Source organism: Eptesicus fuscus, chromosome 14, assembly GCF_027574615.1.
Source record: "Eptesicus fuscus isolate TK198812 chromosome 14, DD_ASM_mEF_20220401, whole genome shotgun sequence".
Taxonomy (NCBI): Eukaryota; Metazoa; Chordata; class Mammalia; order Chiroptera; family Vespertilionidae; genus Eptesicus; species Eptesicus fuscus.
This window is the reverse complement of record NC_072486.1, coordinates 54,787,080-54,814,200: the sequence shown is the minus strand read 5'-3', so window position 1 is coordinate 54,814,200 and position 27,121 is coordinate 54,787,080. Positions and strand designations below refer to the sequence as shown.

Here is a 27,121-nt window from a genome sequence, read left to right as displayed (position 1 = left end):
GGAAAATCGTTAGGACTCGAAACTAGAATGGAACGTGGCTATGAGCCTCAAAACATATCTCCTTGAATCCCTAACCTCCAGCCCGCCCCTCCCATCCCCCACCCTTCCCCCACTCACTCACCCATCCACCCACCCGCCCACCCCCAACGCAGACACCAGCACCCTGTTAGTGACCATCGATGCTGAGACATTCGCCATACGGTTAACAGATTTTCCATTGCACAGATTATTTTTTTAAGTTCAGCACCTGAAGAATGAAACCCTAGCCTACTGGAACCTCGTCACGACTGCTCTGTATGTGGACAGCGAGGAGAGTCACAGACTGCTCTGTGGAACTTACCGTCATTCACCGCGCCCGGCGTCTTATCTCCCGCTTCCCTCTCACTGGACTCTTCACTTACGGTAGAGTCAGCATCTGAGGGCGAAACTCTGCAGACACAAAACGAATGTAAGCGTTAGGAAACAGACAGCAAAGGGAGGGGCAGGTCGTGCTCATTTGGATGAGGAAGTCAGGCTTCCAGGCAAGACTGGTAGAAATTAGACAATCCAAAAAATTATCTCACGGTCCAGCATCTCCAAGGACACGAACTGCACTTAGTTTCCTCTTGAAGACAGTGGAACAGTGCAGGAAACGGCTCAGCAGGCTGCATTTCAACAAATGCTAGGAAACCAGGGGCCAAATTAGGGGACGGTCCTTCAGTGACCAGGGCCCTGGCTGGCAGTCTGGGTCTGGCTCGGGGTTAGTTGGGTCTGCAGAATCTCCAGGAAGCTGGGGTGTCTGCATTCACCCCACAGAGCTCTCCAGGTCTTTGGAAGAAGCTTACACCTACATCCCCAACTGAGATCCAATGCCATAACTAAAGAGCAAGGGTAGCGAGGGGGCACCAGGCTAGTAAAAACCCACCAGTGAGCACCCCTCCCTTTGTGCTCCCTGGATGAAACAGCAGTGTGAAATGCCAACACACTCTGGTGCCCGTGAGGGATGCTAAAGTATTATATTAACCACACAGGCCACTGAGATGTCGTGACTAAATGTTTAGGATGAGACTACAAGGGAAGAAAAAAAGACTCTGCAAAAATGTACTAGCATATTAATAATCCTTAATGATTTAACTTACGCTTAACCCTGCAAGATAATTAAGCAAATAGCATCTCTCTCCTTAATGCAGTTTCCTTTGTAAAGATCACCTATTAAATTCTTAAAACTAGGCCAGAACCCCCGGGGAGGTTTTCTGATGTCAGAAATTATAACATCATTTCAAATATTGGTATGAGCCCACACTATTTTTTTTCCTTTTAGCGGAAAACCAGGATCCAAAGTATCAAAGCTCAAAGACAGGCTGATAATTTAAGGCTTCGGTAGCCAAAGCTTGACTGCGATGATCTAAAGTCAACTTAATAAAGCCTGACTCTGAACTGGGTCTCCTTTAACAGAGCTGTAGCCCTTCTCAGGGCATCGGAGGTGAGGGGGACCTCCGGGCAGTGTGTTATCAAGCAGTTCTCCATGTGCTTTACTCTGAGAAGAGGAATGAAAATAAACAGAGATGGGAGCTGGGCAGGGAGGAGGCGGTGAAGAGTCCATGCAGACATACTAACAATGGTGACATCAGCTGCCAGAGAAAAATCAAGCAAAGATAGAAAGATGTGCCCAACCAGTATGGCTCAGTTGTTGAGCGTCAACCCATGAACCAGGAGGTCACAGTTCGATTCCCGGTCAGGGCACATGCCTGGGTTATGGGCTTGATCCCCAGTGTGGGGCATGCAGGAAGCAGCTGATCAATGATTCTCTCTCATCATCATCCTCTCTTTCTCTCTCTCTCTCTCTCTCTCTCTCTTTCTCTCTCTCTCTCTCTTCCTCTCTGAAATCAATAAAAATATATTTTTAAAAAGACAGAAAGCTGTGATAAAGGAAGGTCACCTGCAGACAGAGCAATGAAGGCATGATGGGCCAGGACAAAGCCAATACTGGGTGTGGATCGTGTGCTATGCACCTTTTATTTATTTTTTTTATTAAGGTCTTATGTGTGTACATATCTTACCATTGCCCCCCTACCCCACTCCCATACATGCCCTCACCCCCCAGAGTTTTGCATCCGTTGGTTATTCTTATATGTGCTATGCACCTTTTAGACATCGTTTCTGGTATCACTTCCAGAAGGCCAAGCTTGTTCACCCAGAATATACAGTATACCCTTCAGCTGGCCAATCCCTAGTCAAGTCACAGGGGGACCGCCGAACCATGATGGACAGTGATTCGTCATCTTAAACGCTTTGGGGGCCCCTCTGATACTGGAAACTGACAAACTGAAAACGGAAACATGCTTCACGACAGAGTGCAATGCAGAAAGCCCAGCACCAACCTTCCTCGATGGCGGACGTTCTTGGCGGGGACCTTGGCCTTGGGGCTCGGGACATCTCCGTTTTCGGACGGCGTGGTGTGGTCCTTCCCGGGCCCCGGCGGCGGAGCGGGCTCGTGAATAATCAGGATGTCGTCCTTGTTGTGCTGCCCCAGGTGCTGCTTGGCGAAATCAAACCCCTTCACGCTGGGGATCTGCAACTAGAACAGAGAGGCGAGTCGGTCGACCCGAACTCTGATGACCGTCAACGGAGCCTGTGAGGCTGGGAGACCGTGCCTGCAATTCCACCAACATCTCTGAAACGTCAAGTGTGTACAAGGGGCCGTTTACACCTTGAGTTTGCAGAAAAGATGGGTACTTGCAAAAACGTAAAGAGCACAAGGATTCAATAGCTAGGCCATACTAAAAAAGACACCCTAAGACCGTGGTCGGCAAACTGTGGCTCGCGAGCCACATGCGGCTCTTTGGCCCCTTGAGTGTGGCTCTTCCACAAAATACCACGGCCTGGGCGAGTCTGTTTTGAAGAAGTGGCGTTAGAAGAAGTTTAAGTTTAAAAAGTTTGGCTCTCAAAAGGAATTTCAATCGTTGTACTGTTGATAGTTGGCTCTGTGGACGAATGAGTTTGCCGACCACGGCCCTAAGATGAGCCCCAACCTGCTGTCATGGCAGCATAACCATGTGCTATGCAATTCCAGAGACAGTGACACGGGCATAATGTTCCACAGAGAGATGGGGACCTGTGTCAGGACGCGGAGGACAGACAGAACTCAGAAATAAAGAGGTGGGACCCGGAGCGTGATCTAGACTCTGTCAGGGACCAAGGAACCCCTTGAGGCCGGGCAGAGACCTCATTAGCTGCTCCAGACGGGTCAGAATACAGGGAGTGAGGGAAGGCCGGCCTGCATGTGGACGACTCCCAATGCCAGCTTCTAGAGCAGAGAAGCTACTACATATTTCTAAAGAGGCAGATTTCTAAAATTCAAGCAGACAGGACACAAAGGGACCAGGGAAAAGGGCCCAACAGTTCCACATGCATGGAATGACAAGAGTGGAGCCCCAAGTCTTAGCAAAGAAAATGGGAAGGAGGGACGGAGGGAAGGACGGAGGGAAGGAGGGAGGGAGGGAGGGAGGGAGGGAGGGAGGGAGGGAGGGAGGCAGGCAGGCAGGAAGGAAGGCTACAGACCAGGCGGGAGGTACTGGACACCGACCAGAGCCAGTGATAACCAGCAGGGGACACGGAACAGTGGAAGTGGCACGGAGGGGAAGGGGTGAGTCACGAAGGAACGATGCCCTGAGGAAATACAAAGTCAGGTTTTGCTTTAAACATGCTTGGGTTGAAATGGCAAAAAAACAGCTGAAAGGAAAGCAGCTGTGTGGCTGGAGTCGGAGGACAGAAGCCTGGGGATGCCAGGCTGGAGATGCGACTCTGAGAGCACCTGTCTAGAAGGTGACATGTGGGGGAGTTGACAGTATTTTAAGATGAAAACAGTCCATGAATAAAATGTTGGAGGACATCTCATAGTCTGGGACCCAGAGAGGAAAAAAGGAAGCCAAGAACAAAACAGAAGCCTACTTAAAAAAAAAAAAAACACTAAAAAAAGAAAAAAAGACTGTGAACTGTTCAAAGTAACAGAAGTAAAGGGAGTAGAGAATTTATAGAAAGGAGAGTAATCAGGGCACAGTGATGAGGAGAAAGGGGTCTTTGAAAAAGTCCACCTGTCACACTGGCCTATGCAGGAGGCCTACGTCCCGAGGAGACACCCACACCAAACCCACAACCAAGACCCCATGAGCCTGCAACCACAGGTCCGGGCCTCAGCTTCTCAGCCAGTGCTATGACAGGAGAGATGCTCACGTATATGGATACTGGACAGTAAAGGTGGGGTACCACTAGATATTAACAGTTTCCTTAATTCGAGCTTGCAGAGCATCCTACATAATAAAAGCCTAATGTGCTAAGTGTCCGACCGTTCACCTGTTCAACCAGTCACTATGATGTGCACTGAACACCAGGGGGCAGATGCTCCGACCAGTAGGTTAGCTTGCTGCTGGGGTCTGGAATTGGGACTGGGCGAGACAGGCTGGACACGCCCTGGAGCTCTCCTGCGGTCCCTCCCCAGCCCCGATCGTGCACTGGTGAGGTCCCTCAGCCTGGCCTGTGCCCTCTCACAATCCAGGACCCCTCAGGGGATTTCGGAGAGCTGCTTTTAGCCCGATTCCCGCAGGCCAGGCCGAGGTACCCCACCGGTGCACGAATCCATGCACCGGGCCTCTAGTAGGACAATAAACTGCATATAAGTAGTCATCTCAAGGGTCTCCTCATTGCCAGCAGGAAGGCCACGTGCAAGACCGAGCTCTCCAACCAGGCTGTGTCCCATACCCACAGGTAGTCCTATCAGCCAAGAGACATAGGCAAACCCATCTACGGAGTTATTTTAGCCAAGAGACCATGTGTAGAAGCACAAGGTTTTGTTGTATTTGTGCCAACTTTATGCACAGATGAGGAACAACACTAATGGCTTAGATTTGTCATCTCTAACTCTAACCTCTTTTTAGCACTGAAAATCCAGGATTAATGGGGTTGGAGAGTAAGTCTGCAATCATGACTCATGCCAGCAGAGGGAGACAAAACTTACTGTAAATATAGTTTACAAAGCTGTTGCTTGGAAACAAAAGGCAAAGGCTGGCCTACCTATATTTTCTAAATCGATGATATCATGTTTCAAGAGCAGGCTACGCCACCACACAGACAGTGTGTGGCTGCCACACACCCCTCGGCTCAGGAATGCTGTTTCGAAAACAATAAACCCAACCTGCTGCTCCATGGCTCCCCGCCCACCCCCCCTCCACCACCAGGATAAATCCTCATCCATGAGACTGGATTAGCACACCAAATCCCTGGGGTGCACACCTTTCTAGAGGCACGTAGTCCCCTTCAGGGAATCAGATTCCAGGTGGACAACCTCTTTATATGCTCTCACCTAAACGTGGTTTTCCTGAGTGCGCCAGTGGTCTGGGCACCAGGCTGGTCCCCCTGTCCAGCCTCCTTTCATCAAAGACCCCCTACTTTACAGAAGAGAGACGCACCTCTCACCCACGTGGCTGCGTTCCCCACAGCGACACCTCATTTTAGCTCCATAAACAAGGTGCCTCTAAGTGAAAGAGTAACAGTTATAATCAACAGTCATCTAATCATCACCATCAGCATCGTATCGACCCTGGTAAAGCCCTTTTCGGTATATTCCCCAGTAAGAAAGTAAATGCCTCTAGTGACTGGGAAACTCTCTCTTGTGTGAGGTAGATGGTTTGCTTTGTCAAAATGGAAGCAGAAGCCTTGGCTGGTGTGGCTCAGTTGGCTGGACATCATCCCTTGAGCCGGAGGGTTCCTGGTTCAATTCCCGGTCAGGTTTCAGGCTTGATCCCTGGTGGGGGCATGCAGGAGGCAGCCAATTGATGTCTCGCTCTCACATCAATGTTTCTCTCTCTCTCTCTCTCTCTCTTTCTCCCTTTCCCTTCCTCTCTCTCTAAAATTAATCATTTTTTAAAGTGGAAAAAATATGTATTTTTTTAAATTTGGAGGAGCCACAGATTGGAGACCTCCTCTAAGCAAAGCTCTCCAAAGAGAATAAGGGGAAAATACGAACCCCACTGTCTCTATGGTGCAGCCTGTGTACCCCAAGTCTAGGAACTAAAGGCCTTCGCTGACCAACTCTCGGGGCTCATGAAACAACCAAATATATGCATATGTCAAAGTGCCTTGCAAATGAGACTGACAGCATTCTTACTGCTCTTGGTTGATAAACACCAAGGACTTAATACACACAGTCAGCTAAGCGTTCCCAGGCATCAGATAAAGCTGTAGATATACATTCTGATGCAAACTTCTGTAATTCAGCAACAGGATGTCACACATGGTACACACTCTACAAACAGGTGATGACAGAAGGAATTTCAAAAAGGTCAGCTGACCCAGAAAACCTATTGAATTTTGTGGGGAATCAAGAAAAGGGTGTATGCCATAAATGAAACAGACATCCACCATAGCCTTGAAGCCCTGCTGGCTTCTTGTTGGTTCCCACTAACGTCTCTAAATATACCCATTAGATCCTTACACTTCCCACAGGCTCGGTGAGTCACCACCTTCCACAACAATAGAAATTTGGCAACTAATCTGTACTTACGCACAAAACAAAAGCCATTTACACACAGAAGGAAAAAATTAAAGAAATCACTGCCCGCCCTGCCTCACTTATGGAATTAGCTACTTTCATTTCAACCCTACTTTCTGGTACACTTTTTCTAGTTTTTCTATTTCTTTTTTTTTTTCTTCTTTTTTTTTATCTAAAGTTAAATCTGAATGTATTGTGTCTCCAGCTTCCATATGCAGAATAAACCTGAATTCGTATTTCATAAAAGAAGGGTAGTGATTAATTAATGCCTTAATATTCACATTAGAACCCATTTACTTCTGAGTAAGAATAGCTATTTTGTTTCTTCTTTTTTTAAAATTATGTTTTATTGATTTCAGAGAGAGGAACTGAGAGGGAGAGAGGGGTAGAAACATTAATGATTAGAGAGAATCATCAATTAGCTGCCTCCTGCATGCTTCTCCCCTCTCTCCCCCGCACTGGGGATTCAAGCCCCAAGCCGGGCATGTGCCCTGACAGGGAATCTAACCATGACCTCCTAGTTCATAGGTCAACCCTCAACCACTGAACCACACTGGCCAGGCTGTTCCCTCTTCCTTTAATATATCACAAAGGGGACAGGCCCCAGGATCAGTACCCTACCGGAATATGTCACTGACAAATCAGGGAGGCCTTGTGGAGCAGGTCAGCCAGGGAACAGGAGAGACGCCTGATGCATTTTAAAACACGTGAGCCATAAATATAATACGACCCAGATGGAACAAGACAGAGTGAAGTCCCCAGTACTCGGTGAGTCTGAACCCCTGGGAAGGAGCACTAAGATGACAAAGGAAACCACAGAGCAAATCCCAGCAGAGTCTAAATGAAAATCTGCGATCTCGAAGAGAGCACCGTTGTTTAAGCGTTTACAATTTGATGGCTCTGGCCTGTGAAAGCTCACCGCGACCACGTGATGTCTCCACAGTGGTGAGGACCAGACGAAGTTGTTACCGTGAGTGTGTGTGTGTGTGTGTGTGTGTGTGTGTGTGTGTGTCTGCATGGGGCCCCAGCCACCCTCAGGTCTTGAGGTCTGGGAGAGCAGAGCTCCAAGATTCTGCTGCCCCCAGGCCACAGCAGGTCAGGGTCACCGGACGGCGGGTGAACTAGAAACACCTACGTGAGGCCTCACAGGATCCTTGCAGAGAATCGAAGAGCAAGCACAGGGGGCAAGCTGAACCTGGCTGAGCGTCTCTTCAATCCACTGGCCACTCTGCCCCCGAAGTGACCGTCCCAAACAGATGCTGCAGCTCCTCTCCCTGCCGAAAACCCTTCGGGGGTCCCCCACTGCCTCCAGCATCCCTTCCTACCCTTCCGTGTCCTACAAACCTCTCCGGGCCTGGCTCTTGCCTGCCTCTGTCTCCTCAGCTTCGGCTGTGCCCTTCCATACGACCCTGTCCCAGCCTTCCCGAGCTCTGTGCCTTCCCTCCGCCTGGGCCCACCTCATCTGGCTTCATCCCTGCCCGTCAGCCCTGCATCACCTCCTCTCGGAAGGCAGAGGCAGCCCGTCACCGAGCGTGGGGGGGCGGCCCCCCCTCCCGCTCCTGCAGCACCCTAGAAGGCCCGGCACGGTGACTGTGTCAGCCACTGCAGGCCTTGTCCTGCTCCCGTACCAAAGCCCTCGAGAGCAGGACTGCATGTCATCTGTGCCTGTCCCCCAGCCTGGCCTGCTCGGCTCCGAGCACATGCTTAGTGTGGTGACTGAGCACGCGTGTCTAAGGCAGCTCCGCCTGGCTGCCCACAGTGCCAGCCGGCCAGGAACGGAACTCCAGTCCCGCACCAACAACAGCGTGTGGCCTGTCCCCAACAGAAGAGACACGTCTCCATGGGACCAGCAGCAGGTAGCCCACGCCATTGGCATCTTTAACTAGAACCTCTGCGGGGCAAGGCGGGTCCAAGCTGGAGCTCTTTGGGGAACAGTGACAAGTGGTGACTTTAGGCTACAGATGAAAGAGAACACAGGTAAAAGGCACAGGTGAGGGTGTTTTTCTTTATTATTAGAAAGAAGCAAGAGCCCTGCTTCCCAATATGACAGAAGGCCTCTCCCTCTATCGTAGTTCCAACCTAATCTACTCCCAGGCAATCTGAAGAGGTTTCCTTTTCCTTACAGGGGAAGGGGGTGTGGGTTTTTGCTCACCAGATTTATTGTTTCCAGATGTCCACAGCTCTGGGGTTTGCTACAAGACTTGAGAGTAGCAGGGAGGCAGCGTCAGGGGTGGGGTGAGCAGAAGGGAGAGAGGGAAAACAGAAAGGCACCCAGAAAAGCAGAGGCACCCCTACAGTCACCCCGGGGACCATCCTTTTCCTACTGAAAACACTCGCCAAGTCTAGACGGGGGGCTCCTGTGCCGGCAGAACAAAGCCGGTGCTTCTGAAAGGTCGGGGTGCTGCCCTCCGAGCCCGACACTCCATCTCCGGGGGAGGCTCCACGCAGAAGGCCTTCCCGTGAATCTGCTGTAAAAACGTCTGAGCGACTCCAAAGGCTGGCGTTTCCGTTGGAACCTCTGCCCCTCCGCTTCAGAGCCACATCTGGGACGGGACGATATTTCGGAAGTAAACGTGGGAGGAGGAGGGAGCTTGGGGACTACCCTGTTTTGACCTCGGAGACGCGGTCCTCCGATAGCTTCTTGAAGTAACCGATAATGGATGGGCTCCCACAGTGAGTGTTTACATTAGGAACTGAGGAACAAGAGACCTGCATGCACAGCCACCTACACTGGTTACATCTCTCTGAAACCGGACTCTGCACCAGAACAAAAACATTTCCAAATCTATTGCTGATCTCGTTACAATGAAATTCACACTCTGAGTCATTTGGAATAGCAAGGAATTATTTTCCAGGTTTTTTTTTCCGTGCCATTCGTTTGTCTAACAACAAAACAACCTTGGCAAAGTAGGTAAAAAATACATGAAGACACGTCACAACTAGAATACTGAAGTATAAAATGCTTCCATCATACTTGATAACCATATACTTGCAACTTAATCAAGATTTTGCATTCCTTAGTTAATTCATAAGGAAAAGAATACTCTTCGTTTACTTTTACAGACGTGAAATAAATGTAAAAACAGTATTTATTTTTTCATTCAGCGGGTCTAAGGTTTATCATGCCCAGAATTTTTTATACTCACACAATCAGAATAAAATTCAAAGGTGAGCCAGGCAATTCTTTGTTTCTTATTTGCTTTTTCTTATCCAACTTGCAGAGCTGAGTGAGCCCTCTAACTTTCTGAGTAGAAGGTACATGTTAATAAATACATAGATTCATGACCACTTTCCATTCCCTTAGCAATGGCTGATCGCACGTGATGATCCCTAAATGTCGGCAGGGAGTGAGTTCTCTGGTACTTGGCATGTTATTGCTCACACCAGGTGAATTAGATACCGACCAAGAGTCAATATCCTTGCTCTGAAACTTGCATGTGACAATTAAATATTGCAGAAACTGGTGAACCATGTGAGAAGAGAATTGCTACTACTATAAAAACGAAATTGAATGCTTTAGAAAGACAGGGACAAGGAGCTGTTGTCCAATTAGGAGTCAACTCGAAAAGACTGCAGGGCAGGGTGAGGGAGGATTAAAAAACCTGGAGAACTTGGCACTCAGGCTGCTCTGCTTTTCTCTAAGGAAACCCAAACTGGAAACTGCACTGATGGGCATTTAGTATAAGAAAGACCACAGGGAATTCCTCTCAGTAGACGAATACTAAAAAAAAAAAAAAAGACGAGGTATGCTGAAAGATGTCAATTAAATACCTATTCGTGTATTTTAAGTTAAAATGTCTATGGCATGCATTACCATTCTTTAATCACTAAGTGCTCTCGACCAAGGTGGACGGGTGGGCTTGCAACAGGTGGATGGAAAAGAAAGGAGCCATCCAGGGAAGGGGTGTATGGAAGACAGACACACAGATCTGAGAAAAATCTCCCTTTGCTCCTGGTCTCCGAAGACATCCAGGGTTAAAAGAAATTAGAATTCATACCCAGAACAGATGAGATCTTCAAACTGATGGTCTCAAAAACAAAATCTCAGTGGGAGTCAGTGGTTCTCGGAGGCACGGCTAAGCCCTTACACAGCTTCGCCTTCTTGCATCCAGTCAATACTACAGAAGAACTGGGGACTCAGCAAGCAGACGGGAAGGCAAAGGGACACCACCATCAACGCCAAAACACGTCCCTCCTAGCTCTCCTTCAGCATCGAGAGCCTGAGCTCCCCCATCCCTGCCTGCGAGACGCGGGTACCGCCGCCGGGATTCGCCCCTCACCTTCTGACGCTGCTGAATGTTGGCCACGGCGTCCGGCTGGAAGTCCAACTTGTCTGTGCGGCAGAGTTTCCAGTAGAGGATGACGACGATCACCATGACCACCAGCACGGGGATGACCACGCCGACGATGACCCAGAGGTTGTTGCTCTGGGACTCCGGCGACGGCCTCTTCACCCGGTCCACGGCTGCGGACAAGGAGGGAAGGTCTCTCAATAACACGTTACTGGACAGCCCTTCCGGGCAGTGGGCGTGCCTTCTTCTAGGACAGTGGTCGGCAAACTCATTAGTCCACAGAGCCAACTATCAACAGCGCAACGATTGAAATTTCTTTTGAGAGCCAAATTTTTTAAACTTAAACTTCTTCTAACGCCACTTCTTCAAAATAGACTCGCCCAGGCCGTGGTATTTTGTGGAAGAGCCACACACTCAAGGGGCCAAAGAGCCGCATGTGGCTCGCGAGCCGCAGTTTGCCGACCACGGCTCTAGGAGACACCTGGGAAGTTCCTGTCATTTCAGCCCAAGACAACGGGTTAAAGGCTGTGATCTCCAAGTAAACAAGCACAACGCAGAAGCTTCTATGGTGAACAGGTTAGGGGTCACGGTGAGAGGTATGATGTGCCTAAAGCAACTTCGCCAATTCAATGGCGAAGCTAGGTTAACGCCAGATCTCCTGACTTTCAGTTTATTCTACCAGCTCCCCCTCAATCACTGCAGGAATGCTTCCACACCAAAGAGTAGAAATCCTAAATATAGGCTACGAGCCCTGCCTTATCTCCTCACCTGTGTCTCTCCCTAAACCCTTGAAACGTGGCTTTTAATCAAAATGGATTTACCCAAGGTACCAGCTGCCAATTTTAAAATCATATTCAATCACTTCCTTTCTCGCTCCCCAGGCATCTTGGTTGGGGGCCATCCCACACCCAAAGCAGGAAGATGGTGGCCGCAAAGAAGACAAAACGTCGCCGGAGCCGATCAACTCTAGGTTCCAACACGTTTTGAAAAGTGACCAGTACATGCTGAGGTACAAGCAGACTCTGAAAATGATCAGACAAGGCAAAGCGAAACTGGTCACCCTCGCCAGCGGCACCCAGCCTTCAGATCCGAAACAGAGATGATGCCATGTTGGCCGGGACTCGGGTCCGTCACCGCAGTGGCAGTAAGACCAGGCTGGGCACAGCGTGTGGAAAACACTAGAGTGTGCAGCCTGGCGAGCATTGATCCGGGTGGTTCTGAAATCATTAGAAGCACGCCAGGACAGCTGGGTGAAAAGCAAGTCGTGCAAAAATGTTCTTTAATAGAAACTGGCCAGAGCTTGTTTTTAAAATAATAACAACACTCAAGTAAAATTAAGTCAAGCTTACTTGGAACCCACCACTCCCCACCCTTCCTGCCACCCCCACCCCAGCCCCCCATCTTCCACGGCCTTAGACAATTATGGTTCAATTACTCTGTCCTTCGCAATTTCCTTCACCAGCTCCTTCCCCTAACCCTGCCTCCCAGCACTGGGCCCTCCATACTCATCCCTCGGAGGACTCAGCTTTCTTCAAGCTCAGGTTCCAGTCACCAGGCTCAGAAAACCAAAATACCCCTCCTCTGTGCCCAACCTCCTCATCCACTAGGGCTGACTCATAACCACCTCTCCAGGACATCACCTTTGCCTTTCGTTCTGGCTGTGTCTGTCTTGCAGGCAGGACCTTACTATTTCTTTTAAGATGTATTTTATTACATAAATGTACCCCATTGATGTACTAGACTACTTTGCTCATCCATATGGCCATGGCTCTAAGTCTCATCTTTCCAAATACATCTCAGTCGTCACGGGCAGGGACCACACCTGACGCTCTTTTCACATCCTCTGATGGTTAACACGTGCCATGGGATCAAAAGGTTCCTGCTCAAGGATGTGACCACACAAGTGATTCTTGGTGCTGCTTTAAGTTTGGGTTGAGGCTCCGGAGAGAGGGAGGGCGGGGAGCCGGCCCTCTACAGCACATGCACTGTGCAGGAGGCCCAAATTCCAGAGCAGAGCCTGGTAACAGAGTGATAAAAATCTGTATCTTTAAATTTGGCCTAAATATAGCTCATTTTGCATGAAAACAAACAATACAGAAGGAAGGGCAGAATCACACGGAGAGGCTGGGACAACTAGATGTTCTTTTCAGTCCTAACCTAGTGAAACCCTGTGAGAGGCACAGTTGATCACAACGAGGCCCCGACCCAGGGCCCACAGCTGCCTCGGGCTGGCCTGGTCTTGGATAGGGATTCCAGTCCCAGGACTGTTACCCCTGTGGTTTTTAGCACACAAAGGAGGAAAGAGAGGTGCAAAGAAAAAACTATCACCACAGGCGGAAGTGAGCTCGAAAGGTGCCCATACCCTACTGCAATTCATCGTTGTTTTTAAATATTTTTATTGATTTTGAGAGAGAGAGAGAGAGAGAAATATTGATGTGAGAGCGAAACATCGATTGGCTGCCTCCTGCATGCCCCTACTGGGGACTGAGCCTGCAACCCAGACACGTGCCCTGACTGGGAATCAAACCAGCAACCTTTTGGTGCATGGATGACGCTCAACCCACTGAGCCACAGCAGCCAGGACCAATTCATCTTTTTAAAAGGTGAAGTGTTTCTCTGAAGTGCAACACCTCCCCGACAACCAGGATTGTCATATATGAAAAAAAAATGCAAGTACGTGCTTTATTTTTTCTCACTGCTTTGAAATAGAACACACTAATATGCAATTATATCTCAAATACACACACCACCTGAATGGTTATTTGCTTTAAGTCTCCCACCTTTTATAAAATGGAGAAAGTGTGCCCATTAGCCCTTGTCCTGGTTAGTTCCAGAGACAAGTATAGATTTCATGAAGAATCTTCCATTGCCAAAAATCATTTCAAAGCTGTCATTTTAAAAACTACATATTTGCTCTAGAGAGTTTTCCAATGTTCTCTGATGCTGAGTCCCTTCTAAACACTTACTTACCCTTTACTGTTGGGAGCAAGTATCACTGAGCTTTTACAAGGATTGCTCTCAGGATCATAAAGGAAAAACAGTCACATTAAAATAGCAGTCTGGCCCTAGTTGGTCTGGCTCAGTGGACAGAGCGCCGGCCTGCGGACTGAAGGGTCCTGGGTTCGATTCCGGTCAAGGGCACATGCCTGGGTTGTGGGCTCGGTCCCCAGTAGGGGGCCTGCAGGAGGCAGCCGATCAATGATTCTCTCATCATTGATGTTTCTATCTCTCTCTCCCTCTTCCCTTCCTCTCTGAAATCAATAAAAATATATATTTTAAAAAATAGCAGTCTGATTCATAAAGGTATATTTAGAGAGAAATACACTCTTCTGTGCCACTCCTTTTCTTAATTTTAAATACCCAAAACCTGTGAGTTGGAAAAAAAGTACTGAGAGCAGCCTTTGCCAGGGGACAGGGGCCTCGTATCTTCCAAAAATAATAAAGAAACATCAAAATAACCTCTTTCTAAGCGGTGTGAGGCTAGGGTGGGAGGCAAACAGGATTGGAAAGGGTGAGGATCAAGGGCTGCTTTGTGCTGAAAGACCCAGAAGGAAGCCAATAAATGCAGAGGGCACCGCCCAGCTTCCTGTGTGACTCACTGTCCCCACCAACGTTCAAAACGACATGTAAGATTCTGGAATAAATACAGAGAAAACACGTTATTTTACCTAAGACAAATTTCTGAAGAGAGAAACAGGACCGGAGTAGGGGAAAAAGTACTATCGTTAACTTAAAGTACCATAACTTACTATGAATGCTATGAATACAAAATACTAGGTAGAAAAAATAGCAGTGAAGGCTCTCACCACAAGAAACTGAAATAAAGAAGGTCCTTTCAAATACATTCTAACAACGGACATCTTATGTAAGTGCCATTTAATAATACGGGTGGAAGGCATACGTCTACGACAGCCACATAAGAATGCTCTAAGTTCAGAGGTCACTGTCAGGGAAAGACTGGCCTTCGAGCCCAGCACCGCCCAGCACAGCACAGATGGCTACTCAGGGGCCAAGCCTCAGGCACTCACGTTGGGCAACGGCGCCTTGGATTCGGTAACCCAAGATAATGGCCGCTCTCTGGATGTCTATCTTGTTGATCAGGTCTGAAGACTTGACTGCGCTGAGTCTTTCCCCGTCTTGATCCTCCACAAAGTAGACGAGCTGCACGGGATCGTCATCTCCCTCCAGCCGCGACACGTTTACCACCTGAAAGACAACGGAAACCATCGGCATTTTAGAAGCTCCTGTGTCCAGAGGCCCTTTCTCTGGGCGCTCACCCTTGACTGTGTTATTCGGCATTTATTCGTCCTCATCCTAAGCTCCTTACATCGTTTCGGGTTCCAGAATCCCTACAATGCTCTCCGGATGGGAAGCGGGACCGTGAAAAGGAAAGCTCCTCCGTGTAGAATAACGAAGGAGCTTCGGATTGCTCAAAGGCTTCTCTGAGACAAAGGCCAGGAGGGTACACAGTCCACGGGCTTGCCAATCCAGAAATCTACCAAGAAGCTCCAATGTGTCATGGGAGGATGCTCCCGTCCTCATAGCATCAACCACAAAGGAACTATTACTGGTTCTATCTAATTGCTTCTTGAATCTGTTAGTCTTTTCTCTCTGTTCTTCTGGGGCAGGGCTTCTCAACATTGGTACTATTGCCATTTCGGTCCAGATAATTCTTAGATGTGAAGGTCTGTACAGAGCACGATAAGACGTTTAGAAGCATCCCTTCCCTCTACTTGCCAGAAGCCAGAGGTAACAGCCACGCCCTCCCTCACCAGTGGTGACAAGCAGAATGTCTCCAGGCCATGCCAAAATGTGCCGGGGGGGAGCAAAATCATAGCCGTTTGAGAACCACTGCTCTTGGGATAAAAACTCTCACATATTCTTTAAGACCCCATCCTCAATAATGGAGAGATCATTCAGAGAAATAATCAATAAGGAAACAGCAGATTTGAACAACACTATAGACCAAAGAAACCTAAGAGAGATATACAGAAAATCACATCCAACACATCCAATGGCAGAATACACATTCAAGTGCACACAGAACATTTTCCAGGCTAGACCATATACTAGGCCACAAAAATAGTCTCAAAAAACGCAAGAAATTTTATCAAGTCTCTTTTCCGACCACAATAGGGAAACTAGAATCAATAATAGAAGGAAAGCTGGAAAATTCACAAATACATGGAAATTAAACAACACACTCCTGAAACAACCAATGGACCAAAGAAAAGATCAAAAGAAAAATAAGAAAATATCTTAAAACAAATGAAAGCAGAAATACAACATACCAAAACTTATGAGATGCAGCAAAAACAGTGTAAGAAGAATGTTTATAGCTATAAATGTATACACCCTGAAAAAGAAATATCTCAAATAAGCAATCAATTTACAACTCAAGGAACTACTAGTAGAATATGAAGAAAAAACTAAGCCCAAAGTTAGCAGAAGGAAATAATAAAGATTACAGCAGAAATAAATCAAATAGGGAACAGGAAAACAATAAAAGAGATTAACAAAATGAGTTGGTTCTTTGAAAAGATAAACAAAATTAACAAACGTGTAGCTACACTAACCAAGAAAAAGTGAGAGTTCTCAAAAATTATAAATGACAGAGAAGGTATTACAACATATACCACAGAAATAGAAAGGATCAAAAGAGACTACTATAAATAATTATACACCAACAAATTGGACAATCTAGAAGAAATGGATTAATTCCTAGAACCATACAAATTACCAAAACTAAATCATGAAGAAACAGAATATCTGAACAGACCAGTAACAAGTAAAGAGATAGAAGCGATAATCAAAAAATGTCCAACAGAGAAAAGCCCAGGACCAGATGGGTCTCACTGACAAATTATACCAAACATTTAAAAAGAGTTAACACCAATCCTTCTCAAAAACTTCCCAACAATTGAAGAGGAGGGAATGCTCCCAAACCTATTTTATGAAGCCAACATTACCCTGATACCAAAGTCAGGTAAGGACACTATCAGAAAAGTAAACTAAAGATCAATATATCCAATGGACATAGATGCAAAATTTCTCAACAAAATACTAGCAAACCAAATTCAACAGCACATTAAGAGGATTATACACCAGGATTAAGTGGGCTTCATCCCTGAAATGGAAGGATGGGTCAACCTCCTTGCTTCTCAGGGATGGGTCAACATTTGCAAATCAATAAGTGTGATACATCACATTAATATATGAAATATAAAAAATCATAAGATCATTCAACAGAAGTAGAAAAAGCACTTGACAAAATTCAACATTCATTCATGATTTAAAAAAAAAACAACTCTCAACAAACTGAGTATAGAAGGATCATACCTCAACATGGTAAAGGCCATATATGACAAATCCATAGCTAACATCATACTCAATGATGAAAGGTTGAGAACTTTTTCTCTAAGATCAGGAACAAGACAAGGACACCTACCCACTCTCACCACTCCTATTCAACACAGTACAGGAAGTCCTAGCCACAGCAATCAGGCAAGAAAAAGAAATAAAAGGCATCCAAATCAGAAAGGAAGATGTAAAATTGTCTCTGCTTGCAGATGACATGATCTTACATATTAAAAAAACCCCTAAAGACTCTACCAAAAAACTATTACAATTAATAAGTGAATTCATAAATTTGCAGGATACAAAATCAACACAATGAAATCGGTTATGTTTCTATAAACTAACAATGAACTATCTGAAAAAGAAATAAAGAAAATAGTGCCATTCACAATAGCATCAAAAATAAGAAAATACTTGGGAATAAATTTAGTCAAGCAAGTGAAAAATAGGCCCACTAAAAATTTTAAGACATTGATGATTGAAGAAAACACAAATAAATGGAAAGATATCCCATGTTCACATATAGGAAGAACTAATGTTGTTAAAATGTCCATATTATTCAAAGTAGAGATTCAATGCAATCCCTATCAAAATTCCAATGGCATTTTTTACAGAAATAGAGAAAATATTTATATCGAACCACAAAAGACCCTGCCGACAAAGGAGCCAAGAAAAAAGACGGTCTCTTTGATTAATAGTGTTAGGAAAACGGATATTCACATGCAAAAGAATAAAACTGAACCACTTATTTTATACCACTCACAAAATTAGTTCTTAATGGAAAGACTTAAGTGTAAGGCCTGAAACCATGAAACTCCTAGAAGGAAACAGCAAAAAAAGCTCCTTAACACTGGTCTTGGCAAAGATATTTTTAGATATGAGACCCAAAGCACAAGCAACAAAAGCAAAAATAAACAAGTGGAACTACATCAAACTAAAACTTTCTACACAGCAAAAGAAACAATCAACAAAAATGAAAAGGCAACCTATGGAATGTGAGAAATATTTGCAAATCATATATCTGATACAAGTTTAATATCCAAAATATACAAGGAACTCATACATTTCAATAGCAAAAAAAAAAAAAAAATTTGAATAGACGTTTTTCCACACAAGACATACAAATGCCAACAGGCATATGAAAAGGTGCTCAACATCTTAGTCATCAGGAAAATGCAAATCAAAACCACCATGAGGTATCACCTCATACCTGTTAGAATAGCTAATATCAAAAAACAAGAGATAAGTGCTGGTAGGATGTTATAAAAAGGGAACCCTAGTGCACTGTTGGTGGGAATATAAGTTGGTGCAGCCATTATGGAAAATAGTATGGCAGTTCTTCCAAGTTTTAGAAACAGAACTATCATATGATCCAGCATTTAAACTTCTGGGTATATATCCAAAGGAAATGAAATCACTATGTTGAAGAGATATCTGCACCCTCATATCCACTGCAGCATTATTCACAACAGCCAAGACATGGAAACAACGTAAGTGTGTATGTATGGGTGAACAGACAAAGAAAATGAAGCATACATAAAAAATGGAATAATATTCACCCATAAACATAGCAGGAAATCCTGCCGTTTATAACAACCTGGATGGACCTTGATAGCATTATGTTAGGTGACATAAGTCAAAGACACATACTGAATGATCTCATCTATATGTGGCATGTTAAAAAAAAAAAAAAAAAAAAAAAGGGCAACTCATAGAAATAGTAGATTGGTGGCTTCCAGAAGCTGGGCCTGAGGGAAATGGGTCAAGGTTGCCAAAGGGAACCAACTTCCAGTTATATGTCTGTGGATCTAAGATACAGCATGGAGAATGCAGTTAATGATACTATGCTGTATACTTAAATGTTGCCAAGAGAATAGATCTTACATGTTCTTACCACACACACATACACAAAAGTAACTGTGAGCAATGGGTGTACTAACTAACCTCACCGTGGTAATCATTTTGCAATATATACTTACATCATCCCATTGCACACCTTAAACTTACACAATGTCCTACATCAATTGTATCTCAATCAAGCTGGAAAAAAATTCTCACAAACACATAATTTGCTGGATCAAACAGTGCTTTGATTTGTTCCAAAATCAGTCTCTCTCTGGTGTTCAGGGTAGTCCTTTACATTAGCACTTCAGAAACTGGCACATTTGATACGTCACAGTTTTACATAAATAGAGCTTTCTATTCTGTTGCTATTTCTCTTATTAATATGCAACAATTCTATGGCCCATTCAGACTCCAGTAGAACGCTGACTGATGTTCTAAGTGATCAACCATGACTCCGAGCCCTCTATTTCATACACGCAATTAGACTCTTTGGTCTCGACACCTGCTATTGGCTCAAGAGCTGCCACTTTTCTAGCCACGTGTGCAGGACGGTAACACTGCTTTGCACTCCAGACACGGCTGCTGGACGCCCTCACCGCTGGAAACTTCTGGCCAATCAACAACTTCATGATTTCACTGCGAACACCTTCTTATATAAAGATCCTTAACAACACGGGTCCAAACCCTCCTCCCTGGAGAAACCGTTCTTTATGCCTCTCCATCCTGAGATTGCTCATCTGTCCTGCCCTCTGTTTGGTGTTTCTAGGCCAGTTCCCCGACCACTTCTGTTCCCTAACCACCTACGCCTGTCCCTGAATGGTATTAATTTTTTATTCGCCTTCAGGATGACTATTAACAAAGGGCTACTAAAAAGCAAGTCGACTCGGGGGAGGGTGTGGCGGGGGGGATCAATCGGGGAAAAGGGAGACATATGTAATCTTTTAACCAATAAAAATTTTAAAAAATAAAAAGCAAGTCGATTACACCCTTACGTCCCTCCATCTATGTGCCTATTTATTCCATTGAAATGTTCCGATACATTTTAGAAATGGTTTCTTCTCAGTAACCGTATTTCCAATTTCCAGTGATACCCACCTTAAAGATTCTACAGAGCTTGTCTGATCTGAAAATAACAGTCAGTAAAAGCTAATTCCAGCATCCTCTCTGGGTGACCTCTTATCAGACTCATAGCTGGAATCCATGCAACTATGGCGTGATAGAGTCATCATTTTGGGCAACATTTTCAGTTTCATTTTTTAAATTATTTTCTGATTAAAATCACATGTTCACTATAGAAATTTTGAAAAGCACGAAGGAAAAGGTATAATGAGTAAAATGAAAATCACCTCAAATTCAACCAACCAAACAAAATCACTGTAAATATTTTGGCATATTTCCTTCCATTAATTTTTTTCATGGGTTTTACATTAACATTTGGATTAAATTGCATATATTCTTTTATAGCCTCTCTTCACTTGAAGATTTTTCTATATTGCTCACTAATTCAAAAAAAAATGACAATGGCTGCACAATATTCCAACATATAAAAAGTCACGACCATCTATTTACCCATTCCCCAGATGCTGGGCATTTAGACTGCTTTAATATTTTCACTTTTACAAATACGTCTGAAGAGTCCTGTGCTCTGCACATAAGTCCTTGTCTCAAACGCAGATGAGAAGCAGGGCACGGTTTCTAAGCAAGCCATCAGATGCCACCGTTACCATGGGGTGGCGCGATTAATGTTCACAACTCTAATATTCCTTATGGAGCCTTCCAATCTAATGTAGCACCTCATCACGCCATGTGATGGTGCTTTATAACTGCATTATGTGCATTTATTAACCTCTACCCAGACCTTGAGTTCTATGAAGCCAGGGTTATTGAATAAGGCCAACCTTTTATAATTCATTTTCATTTTTATTTATTTTATATTCACATATATTTGTTTTACACTTATGTTAATTAATATTACTCTCAACTTTTATTAGTTTTTAAGTTCCTCTGTATTTTTTTTTTTAATCCTCACCCAAGGATATTTTTTCATTGATTTTTTTTTAATACATCCCTATCTATTTCAGAGAGGAAGGGAGAGAAAGAGAGAGATAGAAACATCAATGATGAGAGGAAACCATTGATTGGCTGCCCCCTGCACATTGGTCCAAGCCCGCAATGCAGGCATGTGCCCTTGACTGGAATCGAACCTGGGACCCTTCAATCCGCAGGCTGATGCTCTATCCACTGAGCCAAACCGGCTAGGGCAAGTTCCTCTATATTCTATTGCATCTGGCAAAGGAACTATTTTAGAAACCTAACCACCACCTCTGTGGGAGGGGAAATAAAGAGCAATGCTTACAGGGGAAAACCTGGTAAAAGAGTTTGGGGACAATGATGCTAGCTCTATGCCCCCAACCCCCCGCCAAGCATCAGTTCTCCATTCTTCTCTCTAATGCTCCTAAACCAACAACCTCCCCACCCCGACATGTCTGGGTTCCACCCTGGTTTCCTGTCTGGAACGCCACAGTTCTAAATATCCCATTTTCCTAGCTCTACAAGCAGCAGTTGGTAAAGGAAAAATCCAAAATAACATTAATGCACATTGAGATGGAATATATCACGGCCCCAACCTCCAACTCACTGTGAGCCTGTGCACTTTAAAATGGGTCACTTTTTGACTCAAATGAATCTGTCATTTGTAACCTCTCTGCCAAGTTACAGGGTGAAGAACATCTGGGCAATATGAGACAACCAGGGGTGGCAGGAGGAGGCAGGAGGAGGTGCTAGAATAGAGGGCAAGACATTTTCCTCTTTTGGATCTCTTATGGCCTGTTCCCGATGAATGGTTCTCTCTGTGATGCTATGAGTAACATTACCATTCCACAACTGATTACATCCTGGGTATTAAAAAATTACATTTTGAAAAATAAGGTCATCTGATGGCATGGCAATCCACTAACACAATTCTTTCGCTGTGCTCCCCATAAGGTCCATTCCTGAACCGACCCCTTACTGAGGACTCGGGAAATATTTGTCTAGACTCTAGTTGAACTGAAGTGCTACCCCATTCAGTTGCCACCTTAGTATAGCAATCCACCTCAACCGGAATTTTCTCCTTTGCATGAAAACACGGGACAGTGTTAGCCTGCTCTCTCTCCTCCCCTCCTCCTCCGGCCTCCCTGGGTACCTGCACCACGCGGTTCCCGGCAGCCACGGTGGCCCTTCTCCACATCCGCCTCCGGGTGGAAACCTCGCTCAGCAGCTGGGCCAGTTTGCGCTCCATCTCAGCTTGAAACACTTCATTCTGGAGCTGCTTCTCCACGACGCCCAGGAGCACTGCGTTTAAATGGAAACACACACCGGCCCCACATGAGGTAGCGGTGGAGGAAAAAAACGGGCGAGTGTGTAAGAGAACGTAGCACAGGGTTACTGTAAAATGCCAATCCCTAGAGCAGCGATTTTCAACCTTTTCCATCTCATGGCACACATAAACTAATTACTGAAATTCTGCAATATGGCACGCTGGAAAAAAAAAATTAGTGCAATTTTGATTCATTCACACCAGACGGCTATGGTTGTGTTGGCTGCTGTCAGTTGTTTATTTGACAATCTAAGGGAAAGGAGGTCAGTGCCCCTGACTAAACAGCACGGGTACTGCATGTTTTAAAAATTCTTGCGACACCCAGGCTGAAAATCGCTGCCCTGGAGAGGAGACATGAAGAAAGGGGAAAGCGAGGGAGAATCCCGGAAGCGCTGCTCGTGGGTCTTGTCTACAGTTCCCGGCTCCACGTGTTACAAGGACTGGTGGCCAGAAATCCCAGAAACTCAGCGATGCACAGGGGCTTTGGGGCTACGAGGGCCTGCACAAGATCAAACATTTTGTCTGCACTTATTTTCAAGATTTCTGGAAATGGTGTACGTTCGTATCTGGTCTCATAAACTGACTCAAGATAAGGTGCCTGTCTTCAGACATCTGCTGTAAACAAGATTATCTAAGCAGACAATCTGCCAGATTTTCTGTTCAGCCAGCACCGGCTCAAATCCCCTGAGATAGGACCACGGGCAAGTCACTGAGCCGCTATGAAAACTATCCGGAAAATGAGGCCACGGTACCAGGCAGAGGTGGGGCCTTTGCCTGGAATGTTGTATGTGAAGCAAGGAGGACTTGCAGGTACCGGAACGCATACATGGTGACTGTCACCATCTGTGTGCTTCCTCCCATGACTAGCTGCTCACACACTGGGCACCAACGAGCATGTTACCACCGCTTACGCTTTCGTATAACCAGGTTAGAAAGTCTCGTTTAGCGATGCCATCGCTGTAAATATCTGACCCAGGCCTCCAAGACTTTAAAAAAGGCTTCTATTTGCTCACCAAGTTACCTTACTTGTCCTTATAAAACCAAACACATAAGACTTTTAGAGAAAGAAGAAAAAAAAAAAAAAAGATCCTTGCTTCAGAGCCTCGTCCTATTCTGGGTCAGAATACTGTCGATTCCTGTTAGACTGCCCTGGACTTGATATGTGAATTTTACAGAAAGCCAACCCTTTCTGGGCCATAACTCAGTGGGACACGTTCCACAGTCAAATCCGAGTCCCTTTCTCATTCATTCTTTGCCAAGAATTTAAGGTACACTTTGCCCTGAATTCAGGACTGAGAAACAGGAAAGGCGGTATCATTCTTAATATCCCTGCACAGACTTCTTCTTATCCCAGTTCCCAAAATATGGTGTTAGGTTAAACATACCTGTTCTTACCCAAGAGGACTTCAACAACTGAGACAGGTTGAGCTGCGGGTACTGGAAGGCTATAAAAAGGAAAGGGTTAGGGAAGGAGACAAATCTGTAAAAAACAGTCAGAAAGGACACACGGGGTAAGGCCCAGGAGACGGCCTTTCCTATGTGATTTAGCACTAAACATGGAAGCAGAAAATGCCAGACTGGCGTGAAGGTGTGGACAGTAAGCCGTCTCTGAGCACATTAGTTCCACGGAGAAAGAGGGACAAAAAGAAATGAAGGACTGGCTCCAGTGACATCGTGGGACACCGCTTCCCAGGATCACCCGCCGAAAAGCCATTGCTCCAGAGCCGTGGTCGGCAAACTGCGGCTCGCGAGCCACATGCGGCTCTTTGGCCCCTTGAGTGTGGCTCTTCCACAAAATGCCACGGCCTGGGTGAGTCTATTTTGAAGATGTGGCATTAGAAGAAGTTTAAGTGTAAAAAATTTGGCTCTCAAAAGAGATTTCAATCGTTGTCCTGTTGATAGTTGGCTCTGTAGACTAATGAGTTTGCCGACCACTGCTCCAGAGCAATGAGTTTTCACACTGTGTTCCTCGGCCCTGGTTTTCCCAGCAGTGACTCAGGGCCAAGCGACCCTTGCGCTGGCTTGCGTGGGACAGACCTGGCGTACACCTATTATCCAGCACATTATTTTACCCACATCTTCACATACACAGCTGAAAGTTGCCCGATGTAAATAACGATTATACCCCTGTCTACTGCTTCATTTGACAAGTTATCTTTAGCATTTAATTAACAGTACACTAAATACATGAAGAATCACTAGACCATTTGGCTGTTCCATTTTGAAAAAAAAAATTTTTTTTTTTTTTTTTTGGCCTGACTTCAACTCTGGAATCTACTGCTTGTTTTGTGTGTTCGCTTTTTTTGTTTTGGAAGTAAATGTCTCTTCCACCCCCAGCCCCCTCCATTTGCACTGTGAATCTAATTGCCAGGAAGAAAAGTTGGCTTGTTTTTTTTTAAGTGTGCACAAAATAAAAGTCACTCTTTTTGGGGTCTGGTTTTATGGGCTTTGACAAATGCAGAGAGTCATGTAACCACCACCACAATAAAGACATAGAACAATCTCATCTCCCCCGCTCCCACCCCGCAAAAAAATGCCTCCTGCTACCCTTTTTGATCTAGCTTTGATCCCACCTCTCACCCCTGGCGACCAGAGATCTGTTCTCCACCCCCTTTTCACCTTTTGCAGAACTGGCCTAATCTTTAATGGCACCCCATTCCTCTGGACAGAGAAAAAAAAAACCAAGGCTCAGGGTGAGGAGGGCTCTGGAGGCACACCCTGGCTTGATTCTGAGAACGTTCCAATGGTATCTGATTGATATTCTGGATTTCAGCTAAACGTTTCATTTGAGAAAAAGCGGGCCACCAACAAAATGCTCACAGCCGCGTTGCCAGCGCCGCCCAGGAGAGCAGTACTCACGTTCGGCGATCTGGAGCACCGGGTACCCCAGATAGAAACTGAACTCCACCACACTCAGGTTCCTGAGCAGCTCGCTCACTTGCGTCCCGTTCCAGAACCCCTGCGTGCCTTTAACAGCGAAGACGATGTTCACGGGGCCCCGGCGAGGCGCCGCCCTGGGAGAGCCCACAGTGATATTCAGGATCTGAGAGAAGGAAGTCAGAGCAGCTTGTAAAATAAATGAAAACGGTCCGCTGAAGGCCTCACTATGATTTCTCTCTCACAATTTCTCATCCATTCTTTTTTTTCTTCCCCAAAAAAGAGGGAACATTTTTTAGCCCTAGCCGTGTGGTTCAGTTGGTTGGAGGATTGTCCTGTAATCCAAAAAGTTACATTGCCAAAACCGGTTTGGCTCAGTGGACAGAGCGTCGGCCTGCGGACTGGAAGGTCCCAGGTTCTATTCCGGTCAAGGGCATGTACATTGGTTGTGGGCACGTCCCCCGGTGAGGGGTGTGCAGGAGGCAGCTGGTCGATGTCTCTCTCTCATCGATGTTTCTAGCTCTCTATCCCTCTCCCTTCCTCTCTGTGAAAAATCAATAAAATATATTTAAAACAAAAAAAAAGTTACAGGTTCAATTCCTGGTCAAGGTACATACCTAGGCTGTGGGTTCAATCCCCAGTAGGGGGCGTGTACAGGAGGCAACTGAGTGATGTTCCTCTCTCACATCAATGTCTCTCTCTCCCTCTCCTATCCCCCCCCCCCCCCCCAAATCAATAAACATATCCTTGGATGAGGGTTAAAAAAAAAAAGAGGGAACATTTTTAAAGGAAGAGTAACGGGTTTCAATGGCCTGGTTCCCTTTTGCAATACTTGAACTCCTCAGGATACTGAAAATGTTTTTCACATTAAGTGATGAACTGAGCACATGTATCTATAGTCCCCTCCCCTCCCCCTCCCATCCAAGATCCCACAGAAAGAACAATAAAGCTGAACAAAGAAGTGGAAGTCCATAACAGCACTGAGAATGGAAGAAAACCTGAGATTCTGTCCAATTTCTGGAAAATGGAGAGGATGGGATCATGCTGATACAAACTGGAACGGAGTGACCGAGAACACACACAGCACAGGCTCCACGGCTGGGAGCCCGAAGAACCAAGAGTCTGCTGCCACAATTAATTAAAGGCTGTGCACCCAGGAGCCCAGTCAATTTCCTCCCTCCTCTTTCCTTTCTAATAGCCACACCCAGGCCAACACAGAGATGCCAACAGCAGCCACGTCTCCACCAAAATAGCTCAAAGCACTGCTCCCTAAGGACAATGAGCTTCCTGCCTGAGAAGACCAAGAGATTTTACCGGTTAGATCCCTAAGCAAGGGGTGGGTAGTGTTCACACAAGACAAAGAGGGAGAGACAATGAAAGAAAACGCAGCTCTGCCTTGAAAAATACAAACATGCTCCATTCCAGGGCACAACTTCCTTATCTTGCACTGGTGGCAGGGGTCCCAGTCTGCTGTCTGACGCTGACTGGCATAGAAACCGACCAATCAGAACCTAATCTGGGTGAACTGCAAAGGCAGAACCTAAGGTGGGGGCTGAGGAGGGGTTTTAAGGCAGTTGGGGGCAAGATTAGGCCGGCAGGGGAGAGCAGTTAGGGGCAATCAGGCAGGCAGAGGCAGTTGTGGGGGGAGATCAGGCTAGCAGGGGAGAGCAGGTGGAGGTGAGATCAGGCCGGCAGGGGAGGGCAGTTAGAGGCGATCAGGCAGGCAGGCAGGCAGAGGCAGTTAGAGGCAATCAGGCAGGCAGGAAGGCAGGTGAGCAGTTAGAGCCAGCAGTCCCAGATTGGGAGAGGGGGAGAGAGAAGGGGAGGGGGAGGGGAGGGGGAGATGGAGAGGGAGAGAAAGAGGGA

At 46.0% G+C, this 27,121-nt stretch overlaps 1 protein-coding gene and 1 pseudogene across 1 annotated transcript in view; one reads left to right on the top strand and one right to left on the bottom strand.

Annotated features, from left to right (window-relative positions):
* Nucleotides 1-27,121, bottom strand: part of KIAA1549 (KIAA1549 ortholog) — a 132,206-nt gene that overhangs the window by 39,266 nt on the left and 65,819 nt on the right. The window contains exons 6-12 of the mRNA XM_054726150.1: nucleotides 25,238-25,421; nucleotides 23,764-23,823; nucleotides 22,205-22,353; nucleotides 14,847-15,024; nucleotides 10,807-10,991; nucleotides 2,361-2,557; nucleotides 341-429 (exon numbers count right to left, since the gene is read on the bottom strand). Coding sequence (XP_054582125.1) covers nucleotides 341-429; nucleotides 2,361-2,557; nucleotides 10,807-10,991; nucleotides 14,847-15,024; nucleotides 22,205-22,353; nucleotides 23,764-23,823; nucleotides 25,238-25,421 — 1,042 coding nt within the window. The remainder of the gene's footprint in view (nucleotides 1-340; nucleotides 430-2,360; nucleotides 2,558-10,806; nucleotides 10,992-14,846; nucleotides 15,025-22,204; nucleotides 22,354-23,763; nucleotides 23,824-25,237; nucleotides 25,422-27,121) is intronic.
* Nucleotides 11,740-12,293, top strand: LOC129151497 (60S ribosomal protein L30-like; annotated as a pseudogene).